Raw genomic sequence first — 25,329 nt, 5'->3', positions numbered from 1 at the left:
TTCCCATTGTGTAAAGCACTGACATTTTAATGAGTGTCAGTTTTTAAGCATTCTTGGCTGAAGGTTTAGGATTTACCGACATGGAGTGATGATGTAAAATGCATTATTATTCAGTGCCTTCAGAAGTGTGGGCTTCTGCCAAGAGATTCAATTTACAGTGCCGGTTACCCATTAAAGCTGATTGTCTTTCAGTTGCTCATGTTAAAGTCTCCGTTCAGTTTTTGTTTCAAGGCAGGTACACACAACTTTATCTCTTTATTAAGTGTGCATATAAAAAGGTCATACTTGGGTTATTGGTAACTAATGTACATATACAGGTCCCCCCCCCTCTGTATGCTCCCTAAACTTGATCTATATGTTAACGCTAAACTATATGGACAACAAAAAGAATGCATGTGATTAATAATACGTTTACAAGTATCTTAATTTTTACTGGAATTTGCTATGTTTAATTATTTCCACAGCAGTGCTATAGGAGAATGAAGAGAAGGAAGCATCTGGCACCTCCAAAAGTGTCTAGTGTGTTTCAGTTCACATATGGTAGAAGTGAACATGCCGACAGAAGGAGGGAGAATAGTGAGCAGAGAAATTAGCTTAATATGTGTGCTACTGCACCATTGTCCAGACAGCAGGCTGGGGGTATATAAGTAAATTGCTGGAGAGGGCCTATAAATGGGACACAAGAACCCTAAATATAATGAATCCTCCATTGCAGTGTGGTCCAACAAAATGATTCTGCTTTGTTACCATTAATATGATTTTTTTTCTCTATAGGTAAGGGTCGTTACGGTGAAGTCTGGCGCGGCCTCTGGCAAGGGGAAAGTGTGGCTGTAAAGATTTTTTCGTCACGTGATGAGAAATCCTGGTTCAGAGAGACTGAATTATACAATACGGTGCTGCTAAGGCATGAAAATATTCTAGGTAAGCCATTCACTGAAGCAAACCTTGTACACACATTTCTTGCTGCTGTAGACTAGAGGCATTGCTGTATTAAGTCCATGGCATCCGGAATGCGCAGACACATCCTACTGTCTGCTGTAAATGGAATAAGGAATTCTTGGCCAGGCCTTTGAGAGCACTGTTAAATGATCAGTTTTGGACAGTGCGGATTTAATTAGCAATGGGGCAGTCTTGCATTCTAACCAGATGGCTACAGCAGCCTGGAATGCAGGGATAGCTACTTGTTACTTGTTTTAGTAACTGTTTAATGGCACCTTCTGTTAATGGAAAAGTACCACTCTGCAGCTTTGCAGGATTTGGCGGTAAAGATTTCAGATTAAGTTCTATAACAGCACAATTATCTCTTAGATTTTAGTCAAATGCCATGCCTAGTTAGTGTTCATGTAACACTATGTGCTTTTAAAGACTATTTCCATGGAAAAGAATGCCTTGCAGTGGGTATCCTGCTGCATTGCATGGGTTAAATGCTGTTTTTTTTTGTCTGGAGGGCAGAAAGGTTTTTTCCTTGCATTATTCCTGCACTCCTGCTATGTGCATTCCGTTCCACTTTCTAAGTTGCTTTGAGCTGCTTTTGGTTCCAAAGTTATCCCTATTATGCAGGACCAGTGGCTTTGCATTGTGAGGACACCATGGGCTTGAACAAAAATCCAAGGCTCATGGAGAAGCACACATCTGACGGGGAAGCAAGGGATAAGCAAGGTCCTTCTTATTGTCCCCATCACCAGATGAGAAATTACTCCTTGCAATATAGGGGTTTTCAATTTACCAGTGCACTTACAACGGATGTTTGAGTTTTGGGTCTGGCTTGTTTAAAACTGAACAATGGGCAAAGATTTACAGAATAATGCAGCTTTGTATTTCTTAACCTGTGCAGCCTCTTGAAAATTAGGTAACAAGTCGATAGCAGGAGTGGATAGAATACCAAAGAGATGATCTGCAGTTTCTCCTTCATTGTCCAACCACTGGTTGTGGAAGGAGAGGCCAAGAGAAATGGGGTCCTGTCCAACCAGACTAGGCTGTTCAATGGGGCAGAGCTGCATGAATCTTAACATTGGTTGGACATAAATGTATTCAGTATCTGCCTCGTCTTTAGCTGTATAGATATTTCTTCTGCTATGAATATATGGCACACAAAAATGCACTTTCTAATAAATTAGTTTTTCTGATTCTACTTTTGGTTTAAACCATATTCTTCCTTAAATAACAGAGGTGAACATAAGCTGTCTGTTTATACTTGATTTTCTGAATCGCTGCCTTCCCAGAGTTTCCCCATTTCTTTGGCTGCTTTTGTTTCCGGAAATGCACATTCCAGACATTTTGTTTTCTTTTCCATTTCATTGCACGCGGTGAACCTCGCCTGTAAATATGTTTGCATGTTGAGACAGCCAAGCGGAGAATTGTTCCTTGCACTGAGTTGGCTGAACAGCTCCTAGCCGGATGCACTGCGTCCCCAAAGAGGATCTGCTCAATTGGGTGTATATCCACAGTGCCTGGGGCTTACTTCTTCTACCTTTTTCTTGACGGTTTTACAAGCACATTCCTACTGTCTAGGCAAGTCCCTTTTTTTGTAGCTGGTTCTCACACTTTAATAGCTGGATTATGTTTAACACCATGCGTACCGGTAAACAGGAGGTGAGGAGCCGAATGAGTTTATACTTGACACGTTGCACAATGCTCTGACATTGCCTGTGCTGAGCTTCGGTGAGGTATTAGCTGTGTGAGAGTAAAAGGGCGGCTTGATCATTGTCATTTTTTTATTGTCTGTAGTTTATTGCAAAGCTCTACAAACTTCTCTTCATTGACCTGGCAGTACAAAATATCAAACTTGGCTTGGGACCTCCAATGAAATGCCCTATGTCCTTTCTCTAGTCCAGCATTAGCGGTGGGTGATCCTAAATGCTGCAGGGTATGGCTTTCAGGTACTGATACTGGCACCACCATCTGCAGCATTCTTCAGGGGCCCCAGGCCAGTTTGTTATCATTGCCTCAAAGGGAGTGGTTTGGATGTCTGTCATTGAACCAAGGTGTAACACAGAGGAGATCAATAAAGAAAGGATTTATATTGCATCAAGAGCTGCATTTTTATCTTAAAAATCTGCCAAACTATTGATTAAACAATGGATTTAATTTGAATTGAAGCCATGAAATTAGCTTATTTTTCCCCCTACCATGAGTACTGTGTCCTGTCTCTAGTTGAACTAGACACTAGCTGGAATCAATGACCCGAATTTTCTCTAAGACAGTTTTCTTCTGCTTGTGAATTGCAGTAGCTGTGTCTCATTGGCTTGTTCAATTGTTTGCTGTGTTTGAATTGATTGCCCTTCATGCGTCTCTCCTTTTTGTCTTTTATCCGTAAAGGTTTCATCGCCTCGGACATGACTTCCAGAAACTCCAGCACTCAGCTATGGCTGATTACTCACTATCATGAAATGGGATCTCTCTATGATTACTTGCAAGTGACGACCTTGGACACTGTGACTTGCCTCAGGATCGTTCTGTCCATCGCCAGTGGACTGGCACATCTACATGTAGAAATATTCGGCACACAGGGAAAGCCTGCTATTGCTCACCGGGATTTGAAGAGCAAGAACATTCTTGTGAAGAAGAACGGCCAGTGCTGTATAGCAGATCTAGGTACTCTGGTTTATTGCAATCTTTTTTTTTTTTTTTTTTTTTTTTTTTTTTTTTTTTTTTCTCTCCTTTCTAGGTTTTAAACCAAAATCACACACAAGCTTATCACACTTATGGGGTTTTAATAAAGAGAAACATTGTAAAATATGCAATTGTTGACCTATTTGAAAATTGTGCCATCGCACAAGCTTTTGGAAGGGGAAGAACCAAGCAGGATGTATTAGGATACAAATTATTCTATGCTGTCCAAAAAGAATAAAAGCTGGAGTCTTGCAAACATAAAAAGTGACCCTTCCAGTTGGTCCCCTACACTGCAAAGGTTTAAATGCTCATTTCATTTGAGAGATAAATAGAAAGCAATTTTTTCCCCAGCCTCTTTTAGCTGGGTGCACCACCCAGCACTTTTTCAGTAACCCCCCAACTTTCATTGGGTCACAATACAGTGCCACCACCCGCCTTCAGCTTCTTTCCACCCAGTAAAAAAAAAAATTCTGGGTTGAACACTGGAAAGCAATTACACATTTCTTATTTCTAACAGCTTCCTCCAGCTGCACGATCGCTCCCACCATAGTCATTTCTCTTCATACTCCATTGCTTACAAGCATTCTGGTGTCAACACATACAGTGCAGGACCAGCAGTCCTGTGTTGTGAGGATACCAAGAACTACCTAAATTTTGGAGCATCAGAAACCAAGTAGAGTGATCTGGCTGCTGGGGGGGTTCAAGGGGTAGGATGGGTATACTCTGTTATCCATGCAGTGTTCAACCCGGGCATATTTTTGCCAAGTGGGAAGCAATTGTTGGCGGGTGGCAGCCCTGTATTGTGATCCAACTCTTCAGTAACCATCCAAAAACAGCCTGATGATTACTGAAAAGTGCCGGGTGGTGTGCCCATCTAAAAGGGCCTCGAGAGAACACCGCCTTGCACAAAATGAGCAAAAAACCCTGCGGTGTGTGTGCAGCATCATGACATTTATTTGATTTTTGCAAAGTTTAGCTTAACAAAATATGTTCTTGAGTAATGTACTACCTAAGGGGGTCCTGCATCAAAGGAAAACAACAAGTAAAGTTTAAAAGGTCCATTATTCAGAGGGTAAATGATATTTTGAGATTGCATAACATAAAAAGTGTGTGAGAAACTTTAGACATAAACACATAAATGGGATCTGTATATACAGTAGTTTAACGTAGAGATGGTTACCAGTGGCAGCATGTTGATGCCAGCCCCTAGTGCCATCTACTTTTCTTGTTAGTTAAGTGCTTCCAGCCCCTGGCAACCTTAAACCAAGGGGTGCTCTAATACGTACATTTCCAAATTCTACATTGCCTGGCTCTGATCCCTCTGGCTCTGATATTTGGTATGTGCATATTGAAGAGCCTATGTCTTTGGGGTGCTATGAAAGGAAAAGAGAAGATGTGCTGGTACCATTGGATGCCTGCAATTACACACTACAACCAGTTTTATTACAGTGTAGTTTTGAGCAGAGATTTTACCATAATCCATCAATTTATCTGCCTTGGTGATGCCTTGGTCTAAGCCTACACTGCAACGAGAAATGAAGTCTAGCATACTGACTTTATTTCTCAGCAGCTGAGTGCATTTTCCTAACCCCAGGGCTTGAGATATCATGCTTTTGGCTGTTGAGTGTTATTGCAGAGATGTCCAGAAGATGGCAGCGTGTATCATTCTGTACAATAAACAAATGTTTGATTCCTTAGTAAAAGCCTCTATACCTGGGTTTTATATTACAAATATTAATAAAAAAAAACAATAACATAACTCTACGTGATTTGGATAATAAAATTGCTGATATCTATGCTTATTATTGAAGGCAATGGTAAGATAGATGCTTAATCACTGAAACACTTTCAACGTTCCTGACACCTATCAAGCCTGTTTAGAAAAAAAAAAAAAAGGCTTGATAGGTGTCCGAAAAGCATTCCCATTTAGGACCATAAGAGCAGGTGACCAATCTAGTATATGGTACACTGTCTCCATGGTGCAGTGACAAAAACTGCAACCATACCCTTGGTACATTCCTGCAAAATTGCCCGATATTTCGATGCTAACTGGCAGACTTAGCGATACTTTTACCAAGGGGTGAGCCAGTGTGATACCAATTACTTCAACCATTCATCTGAACATGGCCCTATATTTTATTTTGAAAGCAGATATCATTGTAGTTTAAAAAAAAAAAAAAAAAGTTAAATTACATATGAAATATATTTTTGAACAGGGTGCAGTTTCAGGGATTCAGTGCCCCATCCTGCACTGCCGATATAATTAGTCATCTAGCTGGGAGAAAGACCTTGTTAGGATTTACTATCAGATGTTTGCATGTATAGAGGGGTTTATACCAGGGCCAGCAGGAATGGTTTTAGTCTGTGTACATACAAAAGACAGAAAGATGCATGAACGAGCACTTGCGTATAGCGCCATTCTGCTGTGTGTAGAGGGGCGGGAAGAGAACGAAGGAGCGGCACCCCGGTGCGCTCTCTCCCCTTCACTTGCATTGTGGTTGTTTGTCTTTGGCTCGCCAGGACGGATCCATGATCGGCTGTACACACGTCATATTCTTGTCTGATACTATCCCTGAGGCGATACCCGGATGAGAGACATCTGACGTGTGTACGTAGCCTTAGATAGCAGTGTCAGGGTTTCCCATGTACTTGTTTTTCCTTCTTCTTTTTAGAATATCATGGCTACAGCAGCGAAGGGGTAGTCCAGTGGTATAGCCTTACTGGTTGTTCTTCAATTCTTTCAGTTTTATGAGATTGTAGTTTGAGTAATTTGTGTAAACTGCACATGGCCTTTTTTTCTTTTGAACACTTTTGCTTTATTAAATATTGTAGCTGCAAAAGAAAGGATAGGGTGGAGAATTACAAGAACAGCTGATTGAAATTGGAAATACGATGTACATGCACTCGGTTAATTGGCTGGACTCTCATCTAATTCCAGTGGTAATGCAAACCCTGTGTTTGGTTGCTGCAAGAATCAGATTCCTAGTTCAGGACCAACTCCTATGTTCTTTCTTTTTCAGGATTGGCTGTGATGCACTCGCAGTCCACCAATCAACTCGACGTTGGAAATAACCCCCGGGTAGGGACAAAACGGTACATGGCTCCGGAAGTTTTAGATGAGACCATCCAGGTGGACTGTTTTGACTCCTACAAGAGAGTGGACATTTATGCTTTCGGTCTGGTCCTCTGGGAAGTTGCCAGACGAATGGTTAGCAACGGTAAGATATTTTGTTTTTTTTCTAGTCTTTCACTGTTCCATCTGTCTGCCCCATCGCTGTCATTCTTAGAACGGCTGGCTCAGGCTGCTATTTTCAAATAAAATGTTTGTGGAGTGTTTTTTTTAGATATGAACTGTCACCCAGTTTATGGATTTGTGTTGTTGTGTTTGTGGTGTTTGTCTGGCAAGTCTCCTTAGCTGCCCTATGGGGGGGCTCAGTTACATTCATAAATACATCTGTTTATTTTAGTTATAAACAAGTTATACTTTTAAGGGCAGGCAGAAATGTATTTTTAAAAATTTATTTGTTAAAGCATGTTTAATAATGCATAACATTCACTTTTCACTGCCAATGATATTTTGTTCCCAAATATTTAACTACCTTTCTGTTATTTGGCTTCATCCAGTATTTAAAATTTTAATGCTTGCTGCCTTTAATGGGTTACACAGTCAGTAATGACATTTACACAATAAAGGCTAAAATTATGTAGCCCCTCCAGGTTGGCCACGCTTGCATACCTACTCTTTCAACAATTGTATTTTTAACTTTTTTGTATGTGTGTGTTTCACACACAACAATTGTTAACATAAAGGGCTTCTTTATTGTATGAACAGCGCACAGTACAAAACGTGGTATGGTCTGTCTAAAACACAAATGCACTTTTGTGTAACATTCGCACCATATAGTGCAGTGTAGCCGTGTGGTCAAAAAGTGGGCAGCAAGATGCAAAAAATGTAGTATAAACTTTAAAGTATAGCTCTTACCGACATCTCACTTCACACAAAGCCAACTACTTCCTAATGACAGCTGAATGATTACTTAAATATGCCAGGCGGTGCACCCACCGGAGGACCCTGTAGTGCATATTGGTCAGTTTATGGCATCACCTAGGTTTATTGTTAATAGAGGTGATACCATGGCTGAACTTTTTTTCTGGAAGAGCTTAAAACCTTAGAAGCTTGATTTTTCTATTGCCAGAGCTGGATATCCCAAAATAGAAGTAAAAGGGACACTAAATTTTAAAGATCCTAATTTAAATGATCAGTCCACTCAAAATTAGTAAGATACTGTCTTATTTAAAGTCGAGTTTCAGGCTAAATCCACTGGTAAAATACATATTTGTTTTTATGGTTTTTCTTACAATGAATGTGCAATTTGGGGCAGCCATTCTTGTGATCCTTAGACTTCTGCTAGTCATTACATCACTGCTATTTTTTGTTTCAGATTTACTAATTCTGTGTTAGCTACCTACTTATATGGCAGAGGTGATGATGCTGAAGATAATTGATTTTATTAGGAATTACATGTTGCCTGCCCAATAGTTCAGTGTAAAAATAACACACTTAACCATATAGAATTCTAATGGTATTATGTTATGTTTTGGGGTTGCTTTTGGTCCAGTCTGTGTTTATCAATGTTATGACCCCAAAAGATGAGTTCAGCTGACTACCTGAATATACGGAATGACCAGGTTTTTCCATCAATGGGTTTTTTTCTTCCCACGGAAGGGCACGGCATATTTCAAGATTACTCTGCCATCATCAATGCAAATGTAGCATTACCCAAAATTAGGTTAATCAGACACAAATCTTTCTCCATCTTGTAAATAATGGAAGTTTCACAGATTTGCAACATTGTTTCATGTGCTGCTGTAGTTTACCAGTATAAAAAGTGCAAATGCTCCATTTTAAGAACAGAATTAGGAATATAATTAACAGACTTTCCTGAAATCTGTGCTATACACTTGTGTTTCTTCATCTGGAACTTGGCGACAGACGATGAAGCACTTTTAGCTTATTTGACTCTGTATATGTATCCTTTGTATACTTCCTCATGATTTTACCGGGTACAAGCTGTTCTGTTGGTGTTTCTTCTACCCCCATCAGCTCACAGCAGATCTTGTTAGGCACCATGTCTCCTTTTTTCTTGAATAAAAACATATTGAGGCATTCATTTAAGGAGCAATTCAAAAATATTTCTCAAACACATGTAAAGCAAAACTCTGGGCATCAAAAACCTTAATCTAATAAAAGTGCTGGGACACTGTGCTGCACATGGCTTGTGCCAAGGGAAGGGGGCAGATAAAAGACCAGTCATCCTGCACAAAGAGAGGATATACACGTCTGGTCTTAATCCTGGCAAACCTTACTGCATCACTTTGTTTAGCATTAATTATTGGTGATCTTTTTTCAGGCATTGTTGAAGATTACAAACCTCCATTTTATGACGTTGTCCCCAATGATCCCAGTTTTGAAGATATGAGGAAGGTGGTTTGTGTGGATCAACAAAGACCAAACATTCCCAACAGATGGTTTTCAGACCCAGTGAGTATCCTTTAGCTTACTAATAATGTTATTGTTTGCAATACAAGGAATAAAAAAGCTGAATCATTTCAGGGTCATGTTTATTGAGCGCTTGTATGGCAATACTGGAGTTATGATATACAGGCACAAAAAGTTTAGCAATGTAAATGAGGCTTTACCTGCTTCTGGATTCCACAGCAAGTATAGAGCACCATTTATTTTAATATATTTCAAAAGGGAAGATGTAAAAGGAGGAGAACCCAGTCACTTAAATTGCCAGCCTTCTAATTTCAGCTTTGGAGACAAAGCCATGGCTACCAGAATGGGGAAAAACCTTTGCAGTGTCAAGCAATATCAGCATCTGCTCTCTGATGGGATGTAAACTGACAATGTATTTCTAATAAAATAACTTGGTTTAGATGTAATTGTGTGAGCATTCTTAGCTGCTAGCGAAAGATGCAGTCTCTGCTTTCAGGTTACACCACCATTCAGCTAGTTAAATGACTGTGAGTATGGCAGGTTCTACATAAAGGCCCTGATTTATTAATGTTCTCCAAGACTGGAGCGAATACACTTTTATCAGTGAAGCTTGGTGATCCAGCAAACCTGGAATGGATCTGGTCCAGGATTGAAAACATTTGCTAACAAATAGCTAATGAGTTTTAGGAAATCCATTCCAGGTTTGCTGGATCACCCAGCTTCACTGATAAAAGTGTATTCTCTCCAGCCTTGGAGAACATTAATAAATCAGGGCCAAAGTCTCAATTAACAGAGGCATGCTGTGCTGTGGTCCAGAATGAGGGAACTGCAAACTAGTGGATCTCATCTGCCTGGATTTTGTTTTTTGGATATAAAAGGGAGATACCTGCTACAAACCAAAAGGAAGTTCTGCTTTAAAAGTCATACAGAAGAATGGAATTAATTGATCTAGGCAGGCTGGGCAGTGCAAAAGCAGTTGTGGCTATACTGGAAGATTGAGGTTGGAATCCGAGGTCTTTCTATAAAGTTACATGAATCCTTTGTTAATGAGGATAGTCAAACACTAAGCAATAGCGCTCTACATTTTGATTTCTGAAGCAGTGCAGCAGCATGGCTCACAATTATAGGAAGTTGAATTAAATGCAGGATATGCTGGTTTTTGTAGGCCTTTACTGGGTAACCAAGCTTAACAAAACTTTTTTGTAAATGGGAGTCCATAGCTCTACAGTAAATTTTGGTGATGTAGTCTTCCTACAATCAGGTCAAAAAGAGAAAATAAAAATCTCCATACTACAAAACAAAACTATTTTTTAGACTGTTTCATTCTATCTTTTATGCCTAAATAAATGTTCTTCTTTTGCAGACACTAACTTCACTTGCTAAGCTGATGAAGGAATGCTGGTATCAAAACCCTTCTGCGAGACTCACAGCCTTGCGCATCAAAAAGACTTTAACCAAAATTGACAATTCCTTAGATAAACTGAAATCGGACTGCTGAAGATCCGTCGGCACTACCGTCACATCCGTGTGTCAAGTATACGACAGAAAAAACACACACAAAAAAAGTTAAAAATACAGTGCTTGCCTGCCGAGGTGTAAACTTTGTTTTCAGTTCTTTTCATGTGCGATTTTTAAACACTTACCCGCCTGTTAAGGAGACAATCCCGCTACGGAACACTAAAACCTCGCTGAATTTTACTTTGGTGCACATTTGGCACAGTCCTGCCTTTCAAGCAGTCACGACAGATAGATGATTGCAAAGATTTGGATCTGAAGAGGCAATGTAGAGAATTTGGTATCGATCTGGGCATTAAAAGGTGAATTCAGAGGGAAAAAAAGGAACATGTGATTGCTTCTCAGCCACTTCTAAGGAAATCACGTGGATCTTATCGGATTTTGACTAGCAATATTTTGTGTGCTTCTCTGATTGCACTACAGATTCCTCGCATTCCTTACTTGCACTGTAATGGTTTCATTTTAAACAACAGATGCCAAATATATGATTGGCCGTGTACAGATCGATGTTGCGAATTATACCCATCCTTTTTTTTTTTTTTTTTTGCGGGAATGATGTAAGAAAGATAAGCCTAATATAAGAGTTGTCAGCACTGGCTGTCTCTTATGTGTACTGATGTTTACAATAATGCTGAACATAAGAATTTTTTTTGACTGTAAGAAAATGTCACAATTATTTATTACTAGTGCACTAGTGCAGGTTTCTAGAAAAAGCTGAACAGTGCAAAATGCTATCGCTACATTTTTTTTCTTCCTTTTATTTTGGTTTTTCACCTAATTTTGTAACACATTTATGATGAGTTTTTTTTTTTTTTTTTTTCTGTATGATCAGGTTGAATCAAGGCACATTCTTCTTTCTCCTTATTGAGAAGTTGTGTGCTCTATAGCCATTGACATTTAGGATTCTACTTCTTATCAAGTGTCATGCACCCTGCTTGCCTTTTAATGACATAGGAAATGGTGACAAGGTCCCATGGAGAGAGAATCTGGATACTCTTTAAAATATAAAGGGAGGGTGGGGGAGAGAGAAAGATGCCTTTCTTCTAAGCTATGTAATATGTTGCGTTGTAAACTTTGCCAGAAAATAACTATTTTGTTTTAATCTACTTTTTGTATTTAGTAGGTATTTGTATAAATTAAATAGAATGTTTTGAAGTCTAAAGGATTTTCTTTTTTTTTTTTGTTTTTTTTGTTTTTTGCTATAAGGTTAAATACGGCCAGTAACTGTTTTTTAAAGTTGAACTCCAGAATAAATGGTGTAAAAACACAGGAGGCATATGCAGTGTTTTCCCCAGCCACCTACAGTTTTTGGCTGGTCACTGAAGATTTGAATAACAATATAGCAGCTGCCACCAACCTTCAATATCATCCCATTTAGCTTTCTGGGTTGAACACTGGGCATATATATTCTTACTTGAATCTTGGTGTGCTTTGTATATTTGTTTCAAATCTATGATGCAATCCAGTGTAAAAAAACATGGCCTTTGTTCAACACCAGTCCCTGCTGCTTCTTTCCTTATGTGGAGGTGCTGGTCTTGTATCTATTGGGTGGAACTTCTGGGTCATCTTTCTGCACAAGCAATGCCATGATGGTGTAATTCCCAATTTTTGCAAAAACATTTGGTGGATTTATTTTATTCATGTCTATTGTAGAATATATTTAAATGAAGGTTTTTATGCATGGAGTTCAGACCTAAAATATATATCCAGCAAAAATGTTTTAGTAGTTTTGGATTGATTGTGAAAAAGATAGAGCACTGATCTGTTTTATACGTTCCTTTATACGTTCTTTAGTGATTTCCCCTACTTGCGATAACATTGACAACTTAAAGTCAAAAAGTGAAAGAAATCTCCACCTGGGACAATTATAAAAATTCTTTCACGAGGGCTACAACCCCGTTGGCTTTTTATTGCTGTATCGGTTGCAGATTTTGCCCACTTCTAGTCTGTTGAAAAAATTGTCAGGGGAACAGGAAGTCAGAATATTCCCAAAGGAGTCTGAATCTTGATCCCTTCCCATGCTAAAACATGAAAAAAAAGCTTTAGCTAGGCATATGCTATAATTTTGTATTTTAAATGGACAAAACAAGTCCATTAAGCTTTCCTATTCTTACACCTATATTCTTATTCCTTTGCTTATACCTGTATAGTATAGATACTCCCTAAAGAATCCAGAAATGAGTTCAGTTATCTATAGCTTACTCATAATGATAAAGCCAATTTTCCAAAATTTCCTTACGTCTTCATCAGAACTTGTAATGGCTTATTAGAATTTACGTAATTACAATTACTAATCTGATTACAATGACGAGCAGAACTTGGCAGCAAATGATCTTAGAATAAAGACCAAAAACACTGATGGAGAAGGAGTTTGCGAGTCATTGGAACTTCAGGTGAAGTTTATGTAGGTGATGTTATTGCAATGACATTTAGGGGAAAATACTGTAAGTAAAACTGCTACACTCATTCCTGGGAAAGTTTTCAACACAATTATGGTGTGTGTCTGTGTGAGGTCAGATACTAATTTTTGAGAAGACCCTTGATCACAATAATTCCAAAGGTACAAGCAACTCAAGTTTCTCCACACCAAGCCATGTCTTTATGGGCCTAGATCTTTATAAAGTCATACTATAATGAAAATAAACCTTCCCCAATATGGTGCCACAATGTGAAAATGTGCATAATTGTCTTTGTATGCTGTAGTGTTGTTGGTACCCTTCATTGGAAACACCTAAACTCAAATTATGGTGTTGGGTGCAAAAGATGGGTATATGGTCTTTCTTCCTGTGGTCACCCCAATTTAAGTAGTAAAGACCCACAGTGACAAATGTGTTTGCCTGGAGCTTACACAGGGCTGTAGATTCTTTTATGTTCTTGAGAGAACGCAGAGTATCTGATAAACAACTAGAAAAATCATTTTGTGCACAAGATGTCATCATTTCATGAAATCTTCCATAAGAACATTTAAATGGACAACTTAAATGGCCTATTTAAACAAATAGGTTGGATTAATCATATGCACCTGGTCAGTACTGCATCAAAATATCTAATCGAAGCCTAATTCTCTTTAGTTATTTGTTAATCAAAGCAGGTGTTTCCTGACTGTCCAAAAGAATTCATTGGTTCAAAGGTTAGGCTGCTCCTTCCTAAATCTACATTAGTTTGTCCATCATTGACAGGCTATAACTGGCTTAAAGCATCTAAAACCAAAAAATTATTGGTGTGTGTATATAATATATATATATATATATATATATATATATATATATATATATATATTTTTTATTTATTTATTTTTTTTAGTGGGTAATAAGGACAGATGTGATTGAAAAAATGTTTTGTCTAGGGTCTGTAATGATGGTGATCTCCAGCAGTCCTGTAGTCTCTGACCCTCTCCTCTATAATGCCTGCAGTCTCTGACCAGATCCTGTATAATGTCTATTCTCTGACCACACCTTATGGTAATCCCGCAGTCTCCCACCAGCACCAGTAGAATGTTTGCAGTCTCAGATCTGTGTCTGGCTATCTCTTGTAGTCTGCAGTCTCTCACTATTCCTTGTTAAATGCCTGAAGTCTCAGATTGTCTTCTCTGCTATGTCTAGAGTCTCTGATATGCCCACAGTCTCTAATCAACTCTTGTAGAAAGTCTGCAGTCTCTGACCATCTCCTGTAATATGTCTGCAGTCTCTGACCATCTCCTGTAATATGTCTGCAGTCTCTGACCATCTCCTGTAATATGTCTGCAGTCTCACAATCTCCTATTGTATGCCAACAGTTCCTGACATCAGTCAGTAGCTCCACAATTATGGATTTTTATGTGCGACCCTTTGGAGATCTTAAGTGCCCCTATGTAAATTAGGTTCACCACCACCGTTTGAAATGTTAGTCTTCAAACATCCAACCAGTTCTCCTGAAACACTTACCACATTCCTTACCACTGCTCCACGACTTTCACAAATTGCAAACTATTTCTGGTTTGCTTGTAAAGGTTAGGTCAAGGAAGAATTGAAGTGACCAGCTTCAGACAGCAAGCTATTACTAATAAGCCAGGGCCTGCCAAAAGTGCTGTTCAGGGTTGTTGCAAAACAAATAATCTAATTTTCAGTTTTTGCATGTTGTGCAATTTTAAAGGCTTTTTTAGATGGTGTGTAAATGTGGCTGGCAGCAGCATGTCCAGCGTTGTGAAATATCGCTTCCAAATACAGAATAAATTTAATCTTTTGTTTTTATTCTACTTAATATTTTGGTGTCATGGGAGGACTAATATGATAACATAATTTAACAATGTTTATGAAAGATATCTCTAATATTGTGAAAATAAAAACACTCCAAGTGTACAGTTGGTCAAAACCTTTTTTGTTTTTTAGAGTTTTTGAAAAAGCAGGGTAGGCTTAAAACTGCTTTCAGGTTTTACTGCTATGCTTGGGGTTGCAATTGGGCGATTTCTTCAAACTTCTTGTTCTGGGGATAACCTTTTACAAGAGTAATAGAGGAATATATGCAACAACAATAAAAAGGTGATGGATAGTCTAACCTTCTTTTATGTATCTTAAAGGGAAACTAGAGTTCTGCTTTGAAAATTTGCTATCAGATGGGTCATTATTAATGTAAAACATACGTAGCAAAACATGCTTACCTTCTTCCTCTGAAAAACCGTGCTGGGTATCCTAGGATTTTTCTGGGGCCCTTAGTACTGAATTAACCTCCATGTGCAGAAGTGATCACTCCTGCTTGACCAATCAAGATGGCCGAAGATCAGAACCAGAAAGATTAGAACAAAGATGTGCATATGCTATGTGATTTTTTTTTTTCAATGGTATCCTTGCAATCAACTACAAATATCAATGTTCCATCCACTTGTTTGATATTACATATTCTCTCATGTATGTGTATATATGTGTATATGTGTGTGTATGTATATATATATATATATATATATATATATATATATGTATAGTAAAAATATGAATAATATAATTTATTTAAATATCAATTGTGACACGCAAAGCAGTTTTGATTTGAATACATGTCTTTTGGTCAGGTCTGACTGACACCCATGTTTATCCTCCAAGGTTTATGTGATTGACCAACCAAAACATTTTTGCTAAATTTGGAATGAGTGGGGAAGGTTTAGAACATATTCAGATTTCTGCTGCTCTTAGGCATTCCAGTGAAGTAATTGTAGGCAGGTAGAAGCCCTGTATGCTGACCCAACTCTTTAGTAACCACTCAAAAACAGGGGAGTGGTTACTGATAAGTGCTGGGTGGTGCACCTGGCTAAAAGGGGCTTGGGAGGTCACCGTTATGCTTTCAAAACTAAGAAAAAAGAAAAGTTTTTGACTTGATACTCCTCAGCTAAGCTAATTTGAGCAGCCCTCAAATAAACCCATCACACATCTGGGAATTAGGGTAAATATGAGAGGACAAAAAAAGGACTCTTGAAAAATTTTTTAGATTTCCTGGCAACCACTTTGAACCTTCCCAGCTGTGTACTGGTAGCAAAGAAGTGTGTTGTAATTAGGCGCAATGCATTTTAGGAGCATGCATCCAAAAATAACCACTTGGTGTAAAGGTAAGAGTGTTTCATTATTGGGTGTTGAGTTTCCATCCAAACTCTCAATCCAATGATCAACTGTGCTGCACTGTTTGAGACAAACTTGTAGCTTCAGGCATACTTCACCCCGAAAAATAAAAGCCAGCAAGCTAGCCCAAATTCCTAAATTTCTTATATACTTAAAAGTAAAAAAAGAAATGGGGTGAGGTAGAAGGGACAATCATTTCACAAGTCATTCTGGCATGCATTTATAATTATTACACAGTATTTATATAGCCGACCTATCATGCAGTGCTTTACAAAATCCATAGCCATGTCATTAGCTGTCCCTAAAAGGAGCTCACAATCTAATGTCCTTGCCATATGTCATTATACCAGTCTAAGGTCAACTGGGGGGAAGCCAATTAACATAACTGAATGTTTTTGGAATGTAGGAGGAAATCCATGCAAACTCAGGGAGAACCTGCAAACTCCATGCAGATAGTGTCCTGGCGGAGCTTGAAACCTGGGACCTAGTGCTGCAAAAGTGCTAACCACTGATCCACCGCCCATAGCTTGCATGTTTCAAAGGATATTGATTTTCATGTGTGGGATTTGGGGTTCCTTCAGGTACTTCATTACGGTTAAGACATTAACCCTGCCATCTCTGGAGAAATTAGACTCTCATGGCAGAACCTGCTGATCCAACAAAACCCTGCAATGGTTTTTATAAAAGCATTTCCTATTTTTTGGTTTTAATCCTGAACCAGCTATTCTAGGTTTGCTGGATAACCAAGCTTCACCTATAATAGTCTTATCTTCTCCAGTAATGGAGGTAATAAATCAGGCCCAATGCTGGGTCAGCGGTGGGTTTTTGGGGTAAAGGTTGTGTGGCTCCAGGTATATCCACAGTGAAGATCATTTAAAAGGTGTGTTAAAAATATCCAAATGTATCTAAGAATAGAAAACGCTGGCTATATATACATTTTAACTGATACATCCATTTGTTGTCACACTACTGGTACTGAATTTATCCCAACTTCCCTCAACTTTTACAGTAAACTTCTATTTCCAATTTGGATGAAGAACGTTTAGTTAGCAAGCAGATGTTCATGCAGAACATTGTGAAATGCTCTCTGGCAAGTTTAATTACATAAAAAGACAGAAAAACAAAAATCAGAAGTTAGAGTTTAGAAAAGAAAAAGTATTATGAGGATACAGACAATGCTAGGTAACGGATGCTTCTGTAAAGTGAAGCGACCTTAAATAACATGTTTGTTATTGAAAATTCTACTACTGTCTGCAGTATTCATACGGAGGCAAACATTAGCTCACAAAACTAGCTATATTCACTCTGTCATTCATTATTCTCCCAATATATAAAATGATCACAGTGGAAGAATGTGACAGAGAGGTTACAATGTCAGTAGTAATCAGGCACACTGGAATTTTTCAATCTCATTTATTCTGCTGATAAAGAAGGAATAAATACTAATTGTTTTTTTTTTTTTTCCAATAGTGCTGGAGGAAGTAATAGTGGGGGTGTCCAATAGATGCCATAGCTCCCATTAGTCCTTCATTCCCCTTAAATGTCCCTTCTAATTGTATAAGAGCAGAACTGTGTACAAGCAGAACTTCAGCTATGTAACAAAAAAAACAATACTTATGCATACTTTTATTATTATTAATAAACAGGATTTATATAGAGTCAACAAATTATGCAGCGCTGTACATTAAGTAGGGTTTGCAAATGACAGATTAATACAGACAGTGACATAGGAGTAGGAGAGGACCCTGCCCCAAAGAGCTTACAATCTAGGAGTTTGGGGCAAGTAACGCACAATAGGACGGGACATATGTAGTGGAAGGAAGTAATGACGGTTTAGGAGACAGAAGAAGATGGGTGGGCAAGTTTGAAAAGATGGGTTTTGAGTGCTCATTTAAATGAGCAGAAAGTAGGGGCAAGCCAAATAGGACGAGGAAGACCATTCCAGAGAGTTGGGTCAGCTCTAGAAAAGTCTTGGTGCCGTGCTTGTGATGACCCTGATTTATTAAGTTCTCCAAGGCTGGAGAGAATATTCTTTCATCAGTGAAGCTGGGTAATCCAGCAAACCTGGAATTGATTTCCTAAAAGTCATTAGCTATTTGTTGGCAAATGATCCTGGACCAGATCCATTCCAGGTTTGCTGCATCACCCAGCTTCTCTGATGAAAGTGTTTTCTCTCCAGCCTTGGATAACTTTAATAAATCAGGGCCTATGAGTGAGGAAGTCAGTAGTAGGTCATTGGAGGAGCAGAGAGAGCGGCTGGGGGAGTATTTTTTTACCAGGTCAGAAATGTAAGTGGGACAAGAACTGTGGAGGGATTTGAAGGCAAAGCACAGGAGCTTAAATTTGATTCTAAGGTGAAATGGAAGCCAGTGTAGAGATCTGCAAAGAGATGCAGCGGAAGAGGAGCGGGGAGAAGGTTGGATGAGTCTGGCTGCAGCATTCATAATAGATTGTAGAGGGGAGAGTCGGGTTAGTGGAATATCAGAGAGGAGGATGTTACAGTAGTCCAGACGAGAGATGATAAGAGCATGTACAAGGAGTTTGGTAGTCTCAGGGGACAGGAAGGGGTGGATCTTGGAAATGTTGCGCTGGTGAAAGTGACGGGACCTGGAAATGTTCTGAATATGGGGGGTAAATGAGAGGGCAGAATCACATGTGACGCCAAGACAACGTGCCTGAGATGAGGGACGAATAACAGTGTTGTGAACAGGAATATGTCGGGGAGATTTGGAATTTGAGGGGGGAAGATGATGAGTTCTGTTTTATCCAGGTTGAGTTTCAGAAATCTGTCAGACATCCATGATGAGATGGCCAACAGGCAGCATGAGACCTTGTCCAGGACTGAGGGAGACCCTTTTATTATTGCAGTCTTTTAGTGAGTTTGTTGTCATCAAAGTAGCTTACTTTTCAGGAGTACAGTGAGCTCAGCTTGCATTATAGTGCATCCTGTTCTGTAACCTGCCCTTCACATGTGTTACAGCAACAACTATATTGATATCAGAACTAAAGTCAGGCTCCAAACACACACACTATTGAACATCATACAACATTAGCAGCTCAGATAAAAAGAAATATATATAAATATATATCTGTGTGCAAATAACCTCAGACAGATGACTCAAAAAAACATATCTGCTAACAATGGCATGCTTGCCAATTGTCCTTAATTTTGAAAAATAGACAAAGGTTTTGAAAGTTTCTACATGCATGGCTTTCCATCCAACTACTTTGTTTTTCAAAACAAAGATGTGAATAATGCCTATTGGAAACGTTTTAAAAATTCTGCTTTTATGGACATGGCATCAATAGCTTGACCCAGAATGATAATACAACAATTAAATTAAGAAGAATGTTTGAATTTATGATGTTCATATCTCTGATCAAAGTTAGTGATTCAAAAGGCTTCAAGAATGGTATGGTGTTTGGATGTCTATATCTCCCCCAGTACAGGTTTCATTAATGCTCAGTTTATTTTTAACATTACCCTGTGGCTGTATCACTCACCTAAAACACAGAACTGACCTCAGCAATACCTGTTCTCTACCACAAGAGGTATTTTATTTTCTTTGTAGACAGAAGGTGTAAAACAAAAAGTATGTGCATTTTTTATTTTGAACAGTGTTAGTTTTAAGAAAAAGTAGTTTTACATTACATATATATATGTATATATATATATATATATATATATATATATAATGATGAAATGTAAATGTATATAAATATTAAATGATGTACAAAGGCTAAAGAATATTCAAGCTGCTTGGGAAAACCAAAATGTAAGAGAGAAAAAAATTATTTACATAGTATATTAATACGTATATTATTTACAAGGCTATAGTCACAAATATTACACTTTATAGTACAGTGGCTAAAGAGCTTGTATGCAAAATGGCATTAACCCTAACCAAATTTTTTTTTTAAGACTGAACAATATTTAGGCAGCTTGGTTGGGACACAATATGGGAGAAAGAGGGGGATTGGACAAATTTCAACTTTAAATTGACAAGAGCGTATAATCTGAGAGACAATAGCCACAAATATCCTTAACTGTCGGAACACTTGAACAAGCCACAAAGTGCAATTAGATTTACCCTAATGCAAGCATTAGAAATATGCCACTTGGCATATTCCCAAATTCTATTTGTTTATGGAAGGGTGGTAAGGTGCCAGCCAACAGGATCGAAGCAGGATTGCTCAAACCAAATGGTTTATGTGGCTAAATTGTGATGGGCTTGAATGCATATGGATAAATAAAACCTGAGTCTACTCAGTGTACGTTTGGCATACATTTTCAATAGTCTTAGCACCTACAAAATATGCTAAATATATGTACCATCTCGTCTTCCTTCTTCTTTCTACCATGAACTGGACAGCAGATGCCACCATCTTGTTCTATCTTTTTCAAGGTTCTTCTTCTTACATCACCCAATCTTGCACTGCTTAGGTGCAATGTTGGATGACGCGTCTTCCTGAAAATGTAAAAAAGTATGTGTCAATCTCACTACACATGTGTGAGATCAGCACTTTTTTTTTCCATTCCAGGAAAGCCCCTTCTGCACGTGACCACAATTGAGAAGAGAAGTCCACATGCACCAGGGATACATGACACATGAGGGCTTTCCCATTCACTCTTTACCATTGCAATAAAAGCACATTTTTATATAAATAATGTAAATCATGTAAAAGCTTTGGTGATAGGTCTTCTTTAATTATTGTGACAGATTTGCAAATGTCAGAGGCTCATGTTAACTTCAGAACAATCATATTTAAAATGTAATTCTTTGATTATATTTTCTGTATTTCCATACTGCTTCTTTGGGACAACAAAGGCATGTTTTATAATAAAGCACCCTATTGTATCCTATGCTTTAACAACCTACCTGAATTTTGTTTATGGTGTGCAAACCACTTTATCTGGGGGAGTGAAAAGACCTGAATGTGTTACTTTAACTGCAGCAAAAAAACTTGGTCTCCAGCCTGGCCAGGCAAGACAGTTCTGGTGGTACAGATGTGTAACTATAAAATATCCAAGCCTTTGGCAATAGAAGCAGTTTCCATATTCATGTATTTAATTTATGCATTGAGCATTTGTCTGGGGTTCACCTTTTTTGAGAGAACTATGAACATTTGTTAGGTTTAACTTTGCAACCACAGTACTATACAGGACCTGACTTACCCATGGTTGGATGCAATTAGTATAGCTGTAGTTAAATCCAAACTATTTTTCAAAAGTCTTGACTGGACAGACCCTGCCCCGATAAAAATATCTCTTTAACTACAATATTGATTTAAAAATGTACTTGGAAACTTTTCGTGTTTTGGAATAACGCAGATAATTCATGTTAACAAATGAAGTAAAAGCTTTTTTCCATGAAGGTAATAGTTGCCAAGACAACAGCCTTCTCCTAATAAGTGCAAATTGCAAAAATACAAACTCCGAAGTGAGCTATCTCCTCTGAAAAAGCCGACAAATATAAAGGGCCATGTACAAAGCATATCAACATATACTTGTCCAAATTACCGAAATAAATGAGCTGGAAGGTACACCAAGGGTAGATCAATATACTCCTATAACAAAGATAAAAAAACATCTCGTTTTCTACACTTGCAACATGTTTTGTTCCGGTCTCCAACCTCAGACAAAAGATTATTTTTCTGTTTTGCCTTACTCAAGAAACTTTTCTTGAAATGTTGAAAAGTTTCAAAGTTGTCTTATAGCCTATTTATACAAACTGGAGAAAAGAGGAGAATCTATCAATGAGATACTTTGTTTCATTTTCCCCAAAAATAAAAACTGAAACCTAATTGATCACTATGAGTAATCATTCAGCTTTTGTTCCTTTTTTATGCAGTGTTTATTACACAAGTGCCTGCCACATAGGCTAAATATACAACCAATAACAAGATCAACACAATGCTCTAGATAATCATAAGTAGAAATTACCTCCAAGTTTCCTGCAAGAATGGTTTAAAGCTGGCAGTTAGTTAACCTTGACAAATGCTTTCAGAATGGTGTACCAACACCCAATGAGATTGCTGCCAGCCTCCATCTTCTTCACTGTTTTACGGGTTCTTCTTCACACGTAGATGAAGGTAATAGTGCCGATCTCACTGTGCATGCGTGAAATCAGCATTTTTTCCCTCCCATTGAAGAAAAGGCTCCTTCGGGATCCTCCTTCGAGATCGGGCAAGTGCAGAAGGAGCAGCCAGAGCCTTTCGGGATGCTTGACATGGCGTATCCCAGGTAGCTCTGCACTCCCATTCTGTCTTAATCGCTGCCTAGATCGAGACAGAAAAGGGCGATGTTGCACCCTTTTTTTATTTTAATTTTTTTAAAAGGTGTTGCTTTTTAAAAAATTAAAGTTATTTTGATTTGATATTAAAGGGTTGTGTACCCTTTTATGTAAAGTAAAAATTTTAAATTTAGGTCCACTTTAACTTTACTTCTTGAAAAACCTTCAATATTACACTTGCTGCACCCAACAAATCCCATGCTTTTGTGGTTTACGTCTTCTTTTCAAGACTCGATGTTATGTTTCACACCACCAATGTCTACTTTCTAGGTTCTTGAGGACATTGCATGATCTCATACTGTGCAGGCGTGAGATCAGATGATGTGTCTTCCTCCAAGTGTAAAAAATGAGCGCCGATCTCACTCATGTATCAGACCGAGTTCTTTTTTTTTTTTACATTTGATGACATAGTGTCTGATCTCTATGGATGTGAGCATCTCAGGAGGCTTTGATTTTTCCATTTAGTCTTTACCGATGCTGCAGTGGGGACAAAAAGGCCTAGGGATATTGTAAAAAAAATGTTAAAAAAATGAAAAAAAAATTGACATTATGTTACCAAACAGCCTTTAATGGTGTAAGAAATGTTTCTTGCGGATGAGAACCAGCCACAGAGCAGAAACACCTAATAAACTAACAGAAAGAGCTGTCTCCTAAAGCAGTGAATGAAATTACATTTTTAATTAGTTTTTCTCTTGACATCTTTGAGATTAAAATTTAAATAACTAGTTATAAACACAGGTGTCACTACAGATGTCCAACAAACATTAAGTACATAACCCACTCCTGAACTTTATCGCAATTCCTAGCTGTCACAACGTTAGCTGGTAGTTGCTTTTTCAGACTTTGTAGTATATAAGTATAAGTATATGTAGTTTATAATTTTTCCGTGGATAAAAACCATGCAAGGTGCTATGTAAGTGCAAATAGGGTACAAATAAATGTTACTGTTGAGTTTGTGTTATTGAGTCTAATAGGTCATTGTTGTTGGTTTATGTCCATGACAGAATCTCCTATAAGGAGTTCTTCTGCTGTTATTGTGAAATGCATGAAGAATGGATGGTTTTGTTGCATTATCATATATTAGTGCTTAATTTATGTTGTTTTCAAATAAAAATGATTTTATGAAAAAGTAAATGTTTTGAATGAAGGCACCTAAAAAGTCCCAAGAACATCATTTTGTCAGTATAAATAGAGGGCAATACCATAATAAAAAACCATAGACAGCAATAAAAACCCTACCCTACGGATCTCTATCCAAAATACAAAAAAAGCCTAGTGATATTCTTTCATGGTTTCGGCCTAAGTCCAATGCAACCATGATCAATCACATTCAGAATTCTAGTACCATTTTGTTTTATTTTTATTTTACCAAAAATCAGAAGCAAAAAAATGTATGTAATTGTAAATCAATGACCCCTCTGCTTGTTCAGAAGCACTAACATAGTGCCAAGTCACAGGTATGTGTGTTGGTTTTGTTTCAATGTAAAACAGAGACAGTGGTTGCAGAACAACAGCCGTATAGCTCAGAGCCAACATTCTGGTCAATGTCATCCAAGCTGTTTGTGTTTTATATCTGTGTGGTTTCTATTGACCAAACATAGACTTGACAGGCTCATTCAATGTGTTTTGAAGAAAGAGACATTCACCTGATTTGACATCATTGTAAAATTAATGTATTGCAGTCAGCTCTGTCCTGCCAAACAATGGGTTGGCTGGGGTTCTGCTGCATTTTGATTTCTAGTAAAATATGAGCCAACCTGGTCTGCAATGTTTTTGGGGAACTAGCTGTCTCATGTTTTTCACAAGTCAGAAGGTCTTTAGAGGAGGGTTTCGAAGATATTTCCCCGCAAGCCATATTATCTCTACCATAAAATCCTTCACAACGAACACAAAGCAGAATGTGTGGAAACATTCAATACTCAGTTCTGGGATGCAGAAGAAACCAACTAGTGGATTGGCATTAGTTTTGTTTCCTTTAGAGCTCTTTCACCTTTATTTTGTTCTGGTGATCCTGCCAGCTCCAAACTTCCTGTCCTGGTGTGACAACGCTCACTCACCATTTATGGAGGAGTAGTCTTGCCTAGGGCTCCAGTACATCTCCCCTTTCCCCTAATTACCATAACACATAACACGGGGGGTTGTGTAGCCTTCAGAGGCACAGAATTATAGGCTTCTTACAAGCACTTCCAGATTGGGACTGTGACCTTACGGATACTGTGTTTTAAACCATTTTCTCACACCAAGGTATGTAATTAAGCTGATGAGCCACAAAAGGATGATAAACAAAAATGGGGGGAGCGCTGGATCTCTTGGAATTCTTAGAATGCTGGTTGGGTTGGCTGATGTTAAGTAGAAGTTCCACAGACAGCTCTCTATTGTACGGGAGCCCCAACTAGGTTACTATTAATATTACTATTAATATTATCTGGTATTCAGATAGTGCCCACATATTACACATCATTTTCTGTCCCTCAAAGGGGCTCACAATCTAATGTCCCTACCATAGTAATATGTCATTAATACAGTCTAAGGCCAATGTGGGGGGAAGCCCAAAAACCTAAATGAATGTTTTTGGAATGTTGGCAGAAACCTGAGTAGTTATTCAATCAGGCTGCCAGATTAGAAGCCAAGTGGAAACCAAATTAAATTTTCCTTAAATACTTCTTCTTAATTGTCCATCTCTTCTTTTCATTCTTAGACCCTGATATAGGGGTCTCATGGAACCACTAAAACTTGTCAGCCCCTACCGAGTGCAACATCAAAAAAAATTGATCTGGACACATACAGAGGGTATAGAATAGAATCACCATGTTAAACATATTCACAT

General features: G+C 38.2%; 1 protein-coding gene across 1 annotated transcript in view; it reads left to right on the top strand.

Moving 5' to 3' along the window:
* The window catches only part of ACVR1 (activin A receptor type 1), a 50,878-nt gene extending 39,089 nt beyond the window's left edge, over window positions 1-11,789 (top strand). Inside the window, exons 6-10 of the mRNA XM_072418177.1 lie at window positions 775-921; window positions 3,319-3,594; window positions 6,633-6,830; window positions 9,024-9,154; window positions 10,476-11,789. Of these exons, the coding sequence (XP_072274278.1) occupies window positions 775-921; window positions 3,319-3,594; window positions 6,633-6,830; window positions 9,024-9,154; window positions 10,476-10,610 (887 nt within the window). The 3' untranslated portion in view covers window positions 10,611-11,789. The remainder of the gene's footprint in view (window positions 1-774; window positions 922-3,318; window positions 3,595-6,632; window positions 6,831-9,023; window positions 9,155-10,475) is intronic.
* Window positions 11,790-25,329: the final 13,540 nt, after the last annotated feature.

The sequence above is a fragment of the Pyxicephalus adspersus genome, chromosome 7, assembly GCF_032062135.1.
Source record: "Pyxicephalus adspersus chromosome 7, UCB_Pads_2.0, whole genome shotgun sequence".
NCBI lineage: Eukaryota > Metazoa > Chordata > Amphibia > Anura > Pyxicephalidae > Pyxicephalus > Pyxicephalus adspersus.
The sequence above is the reverse complement of the archived record's forward strand: the minus strand, read 5'-3'. Positions and strand labels throughout refer to the sequence as shown.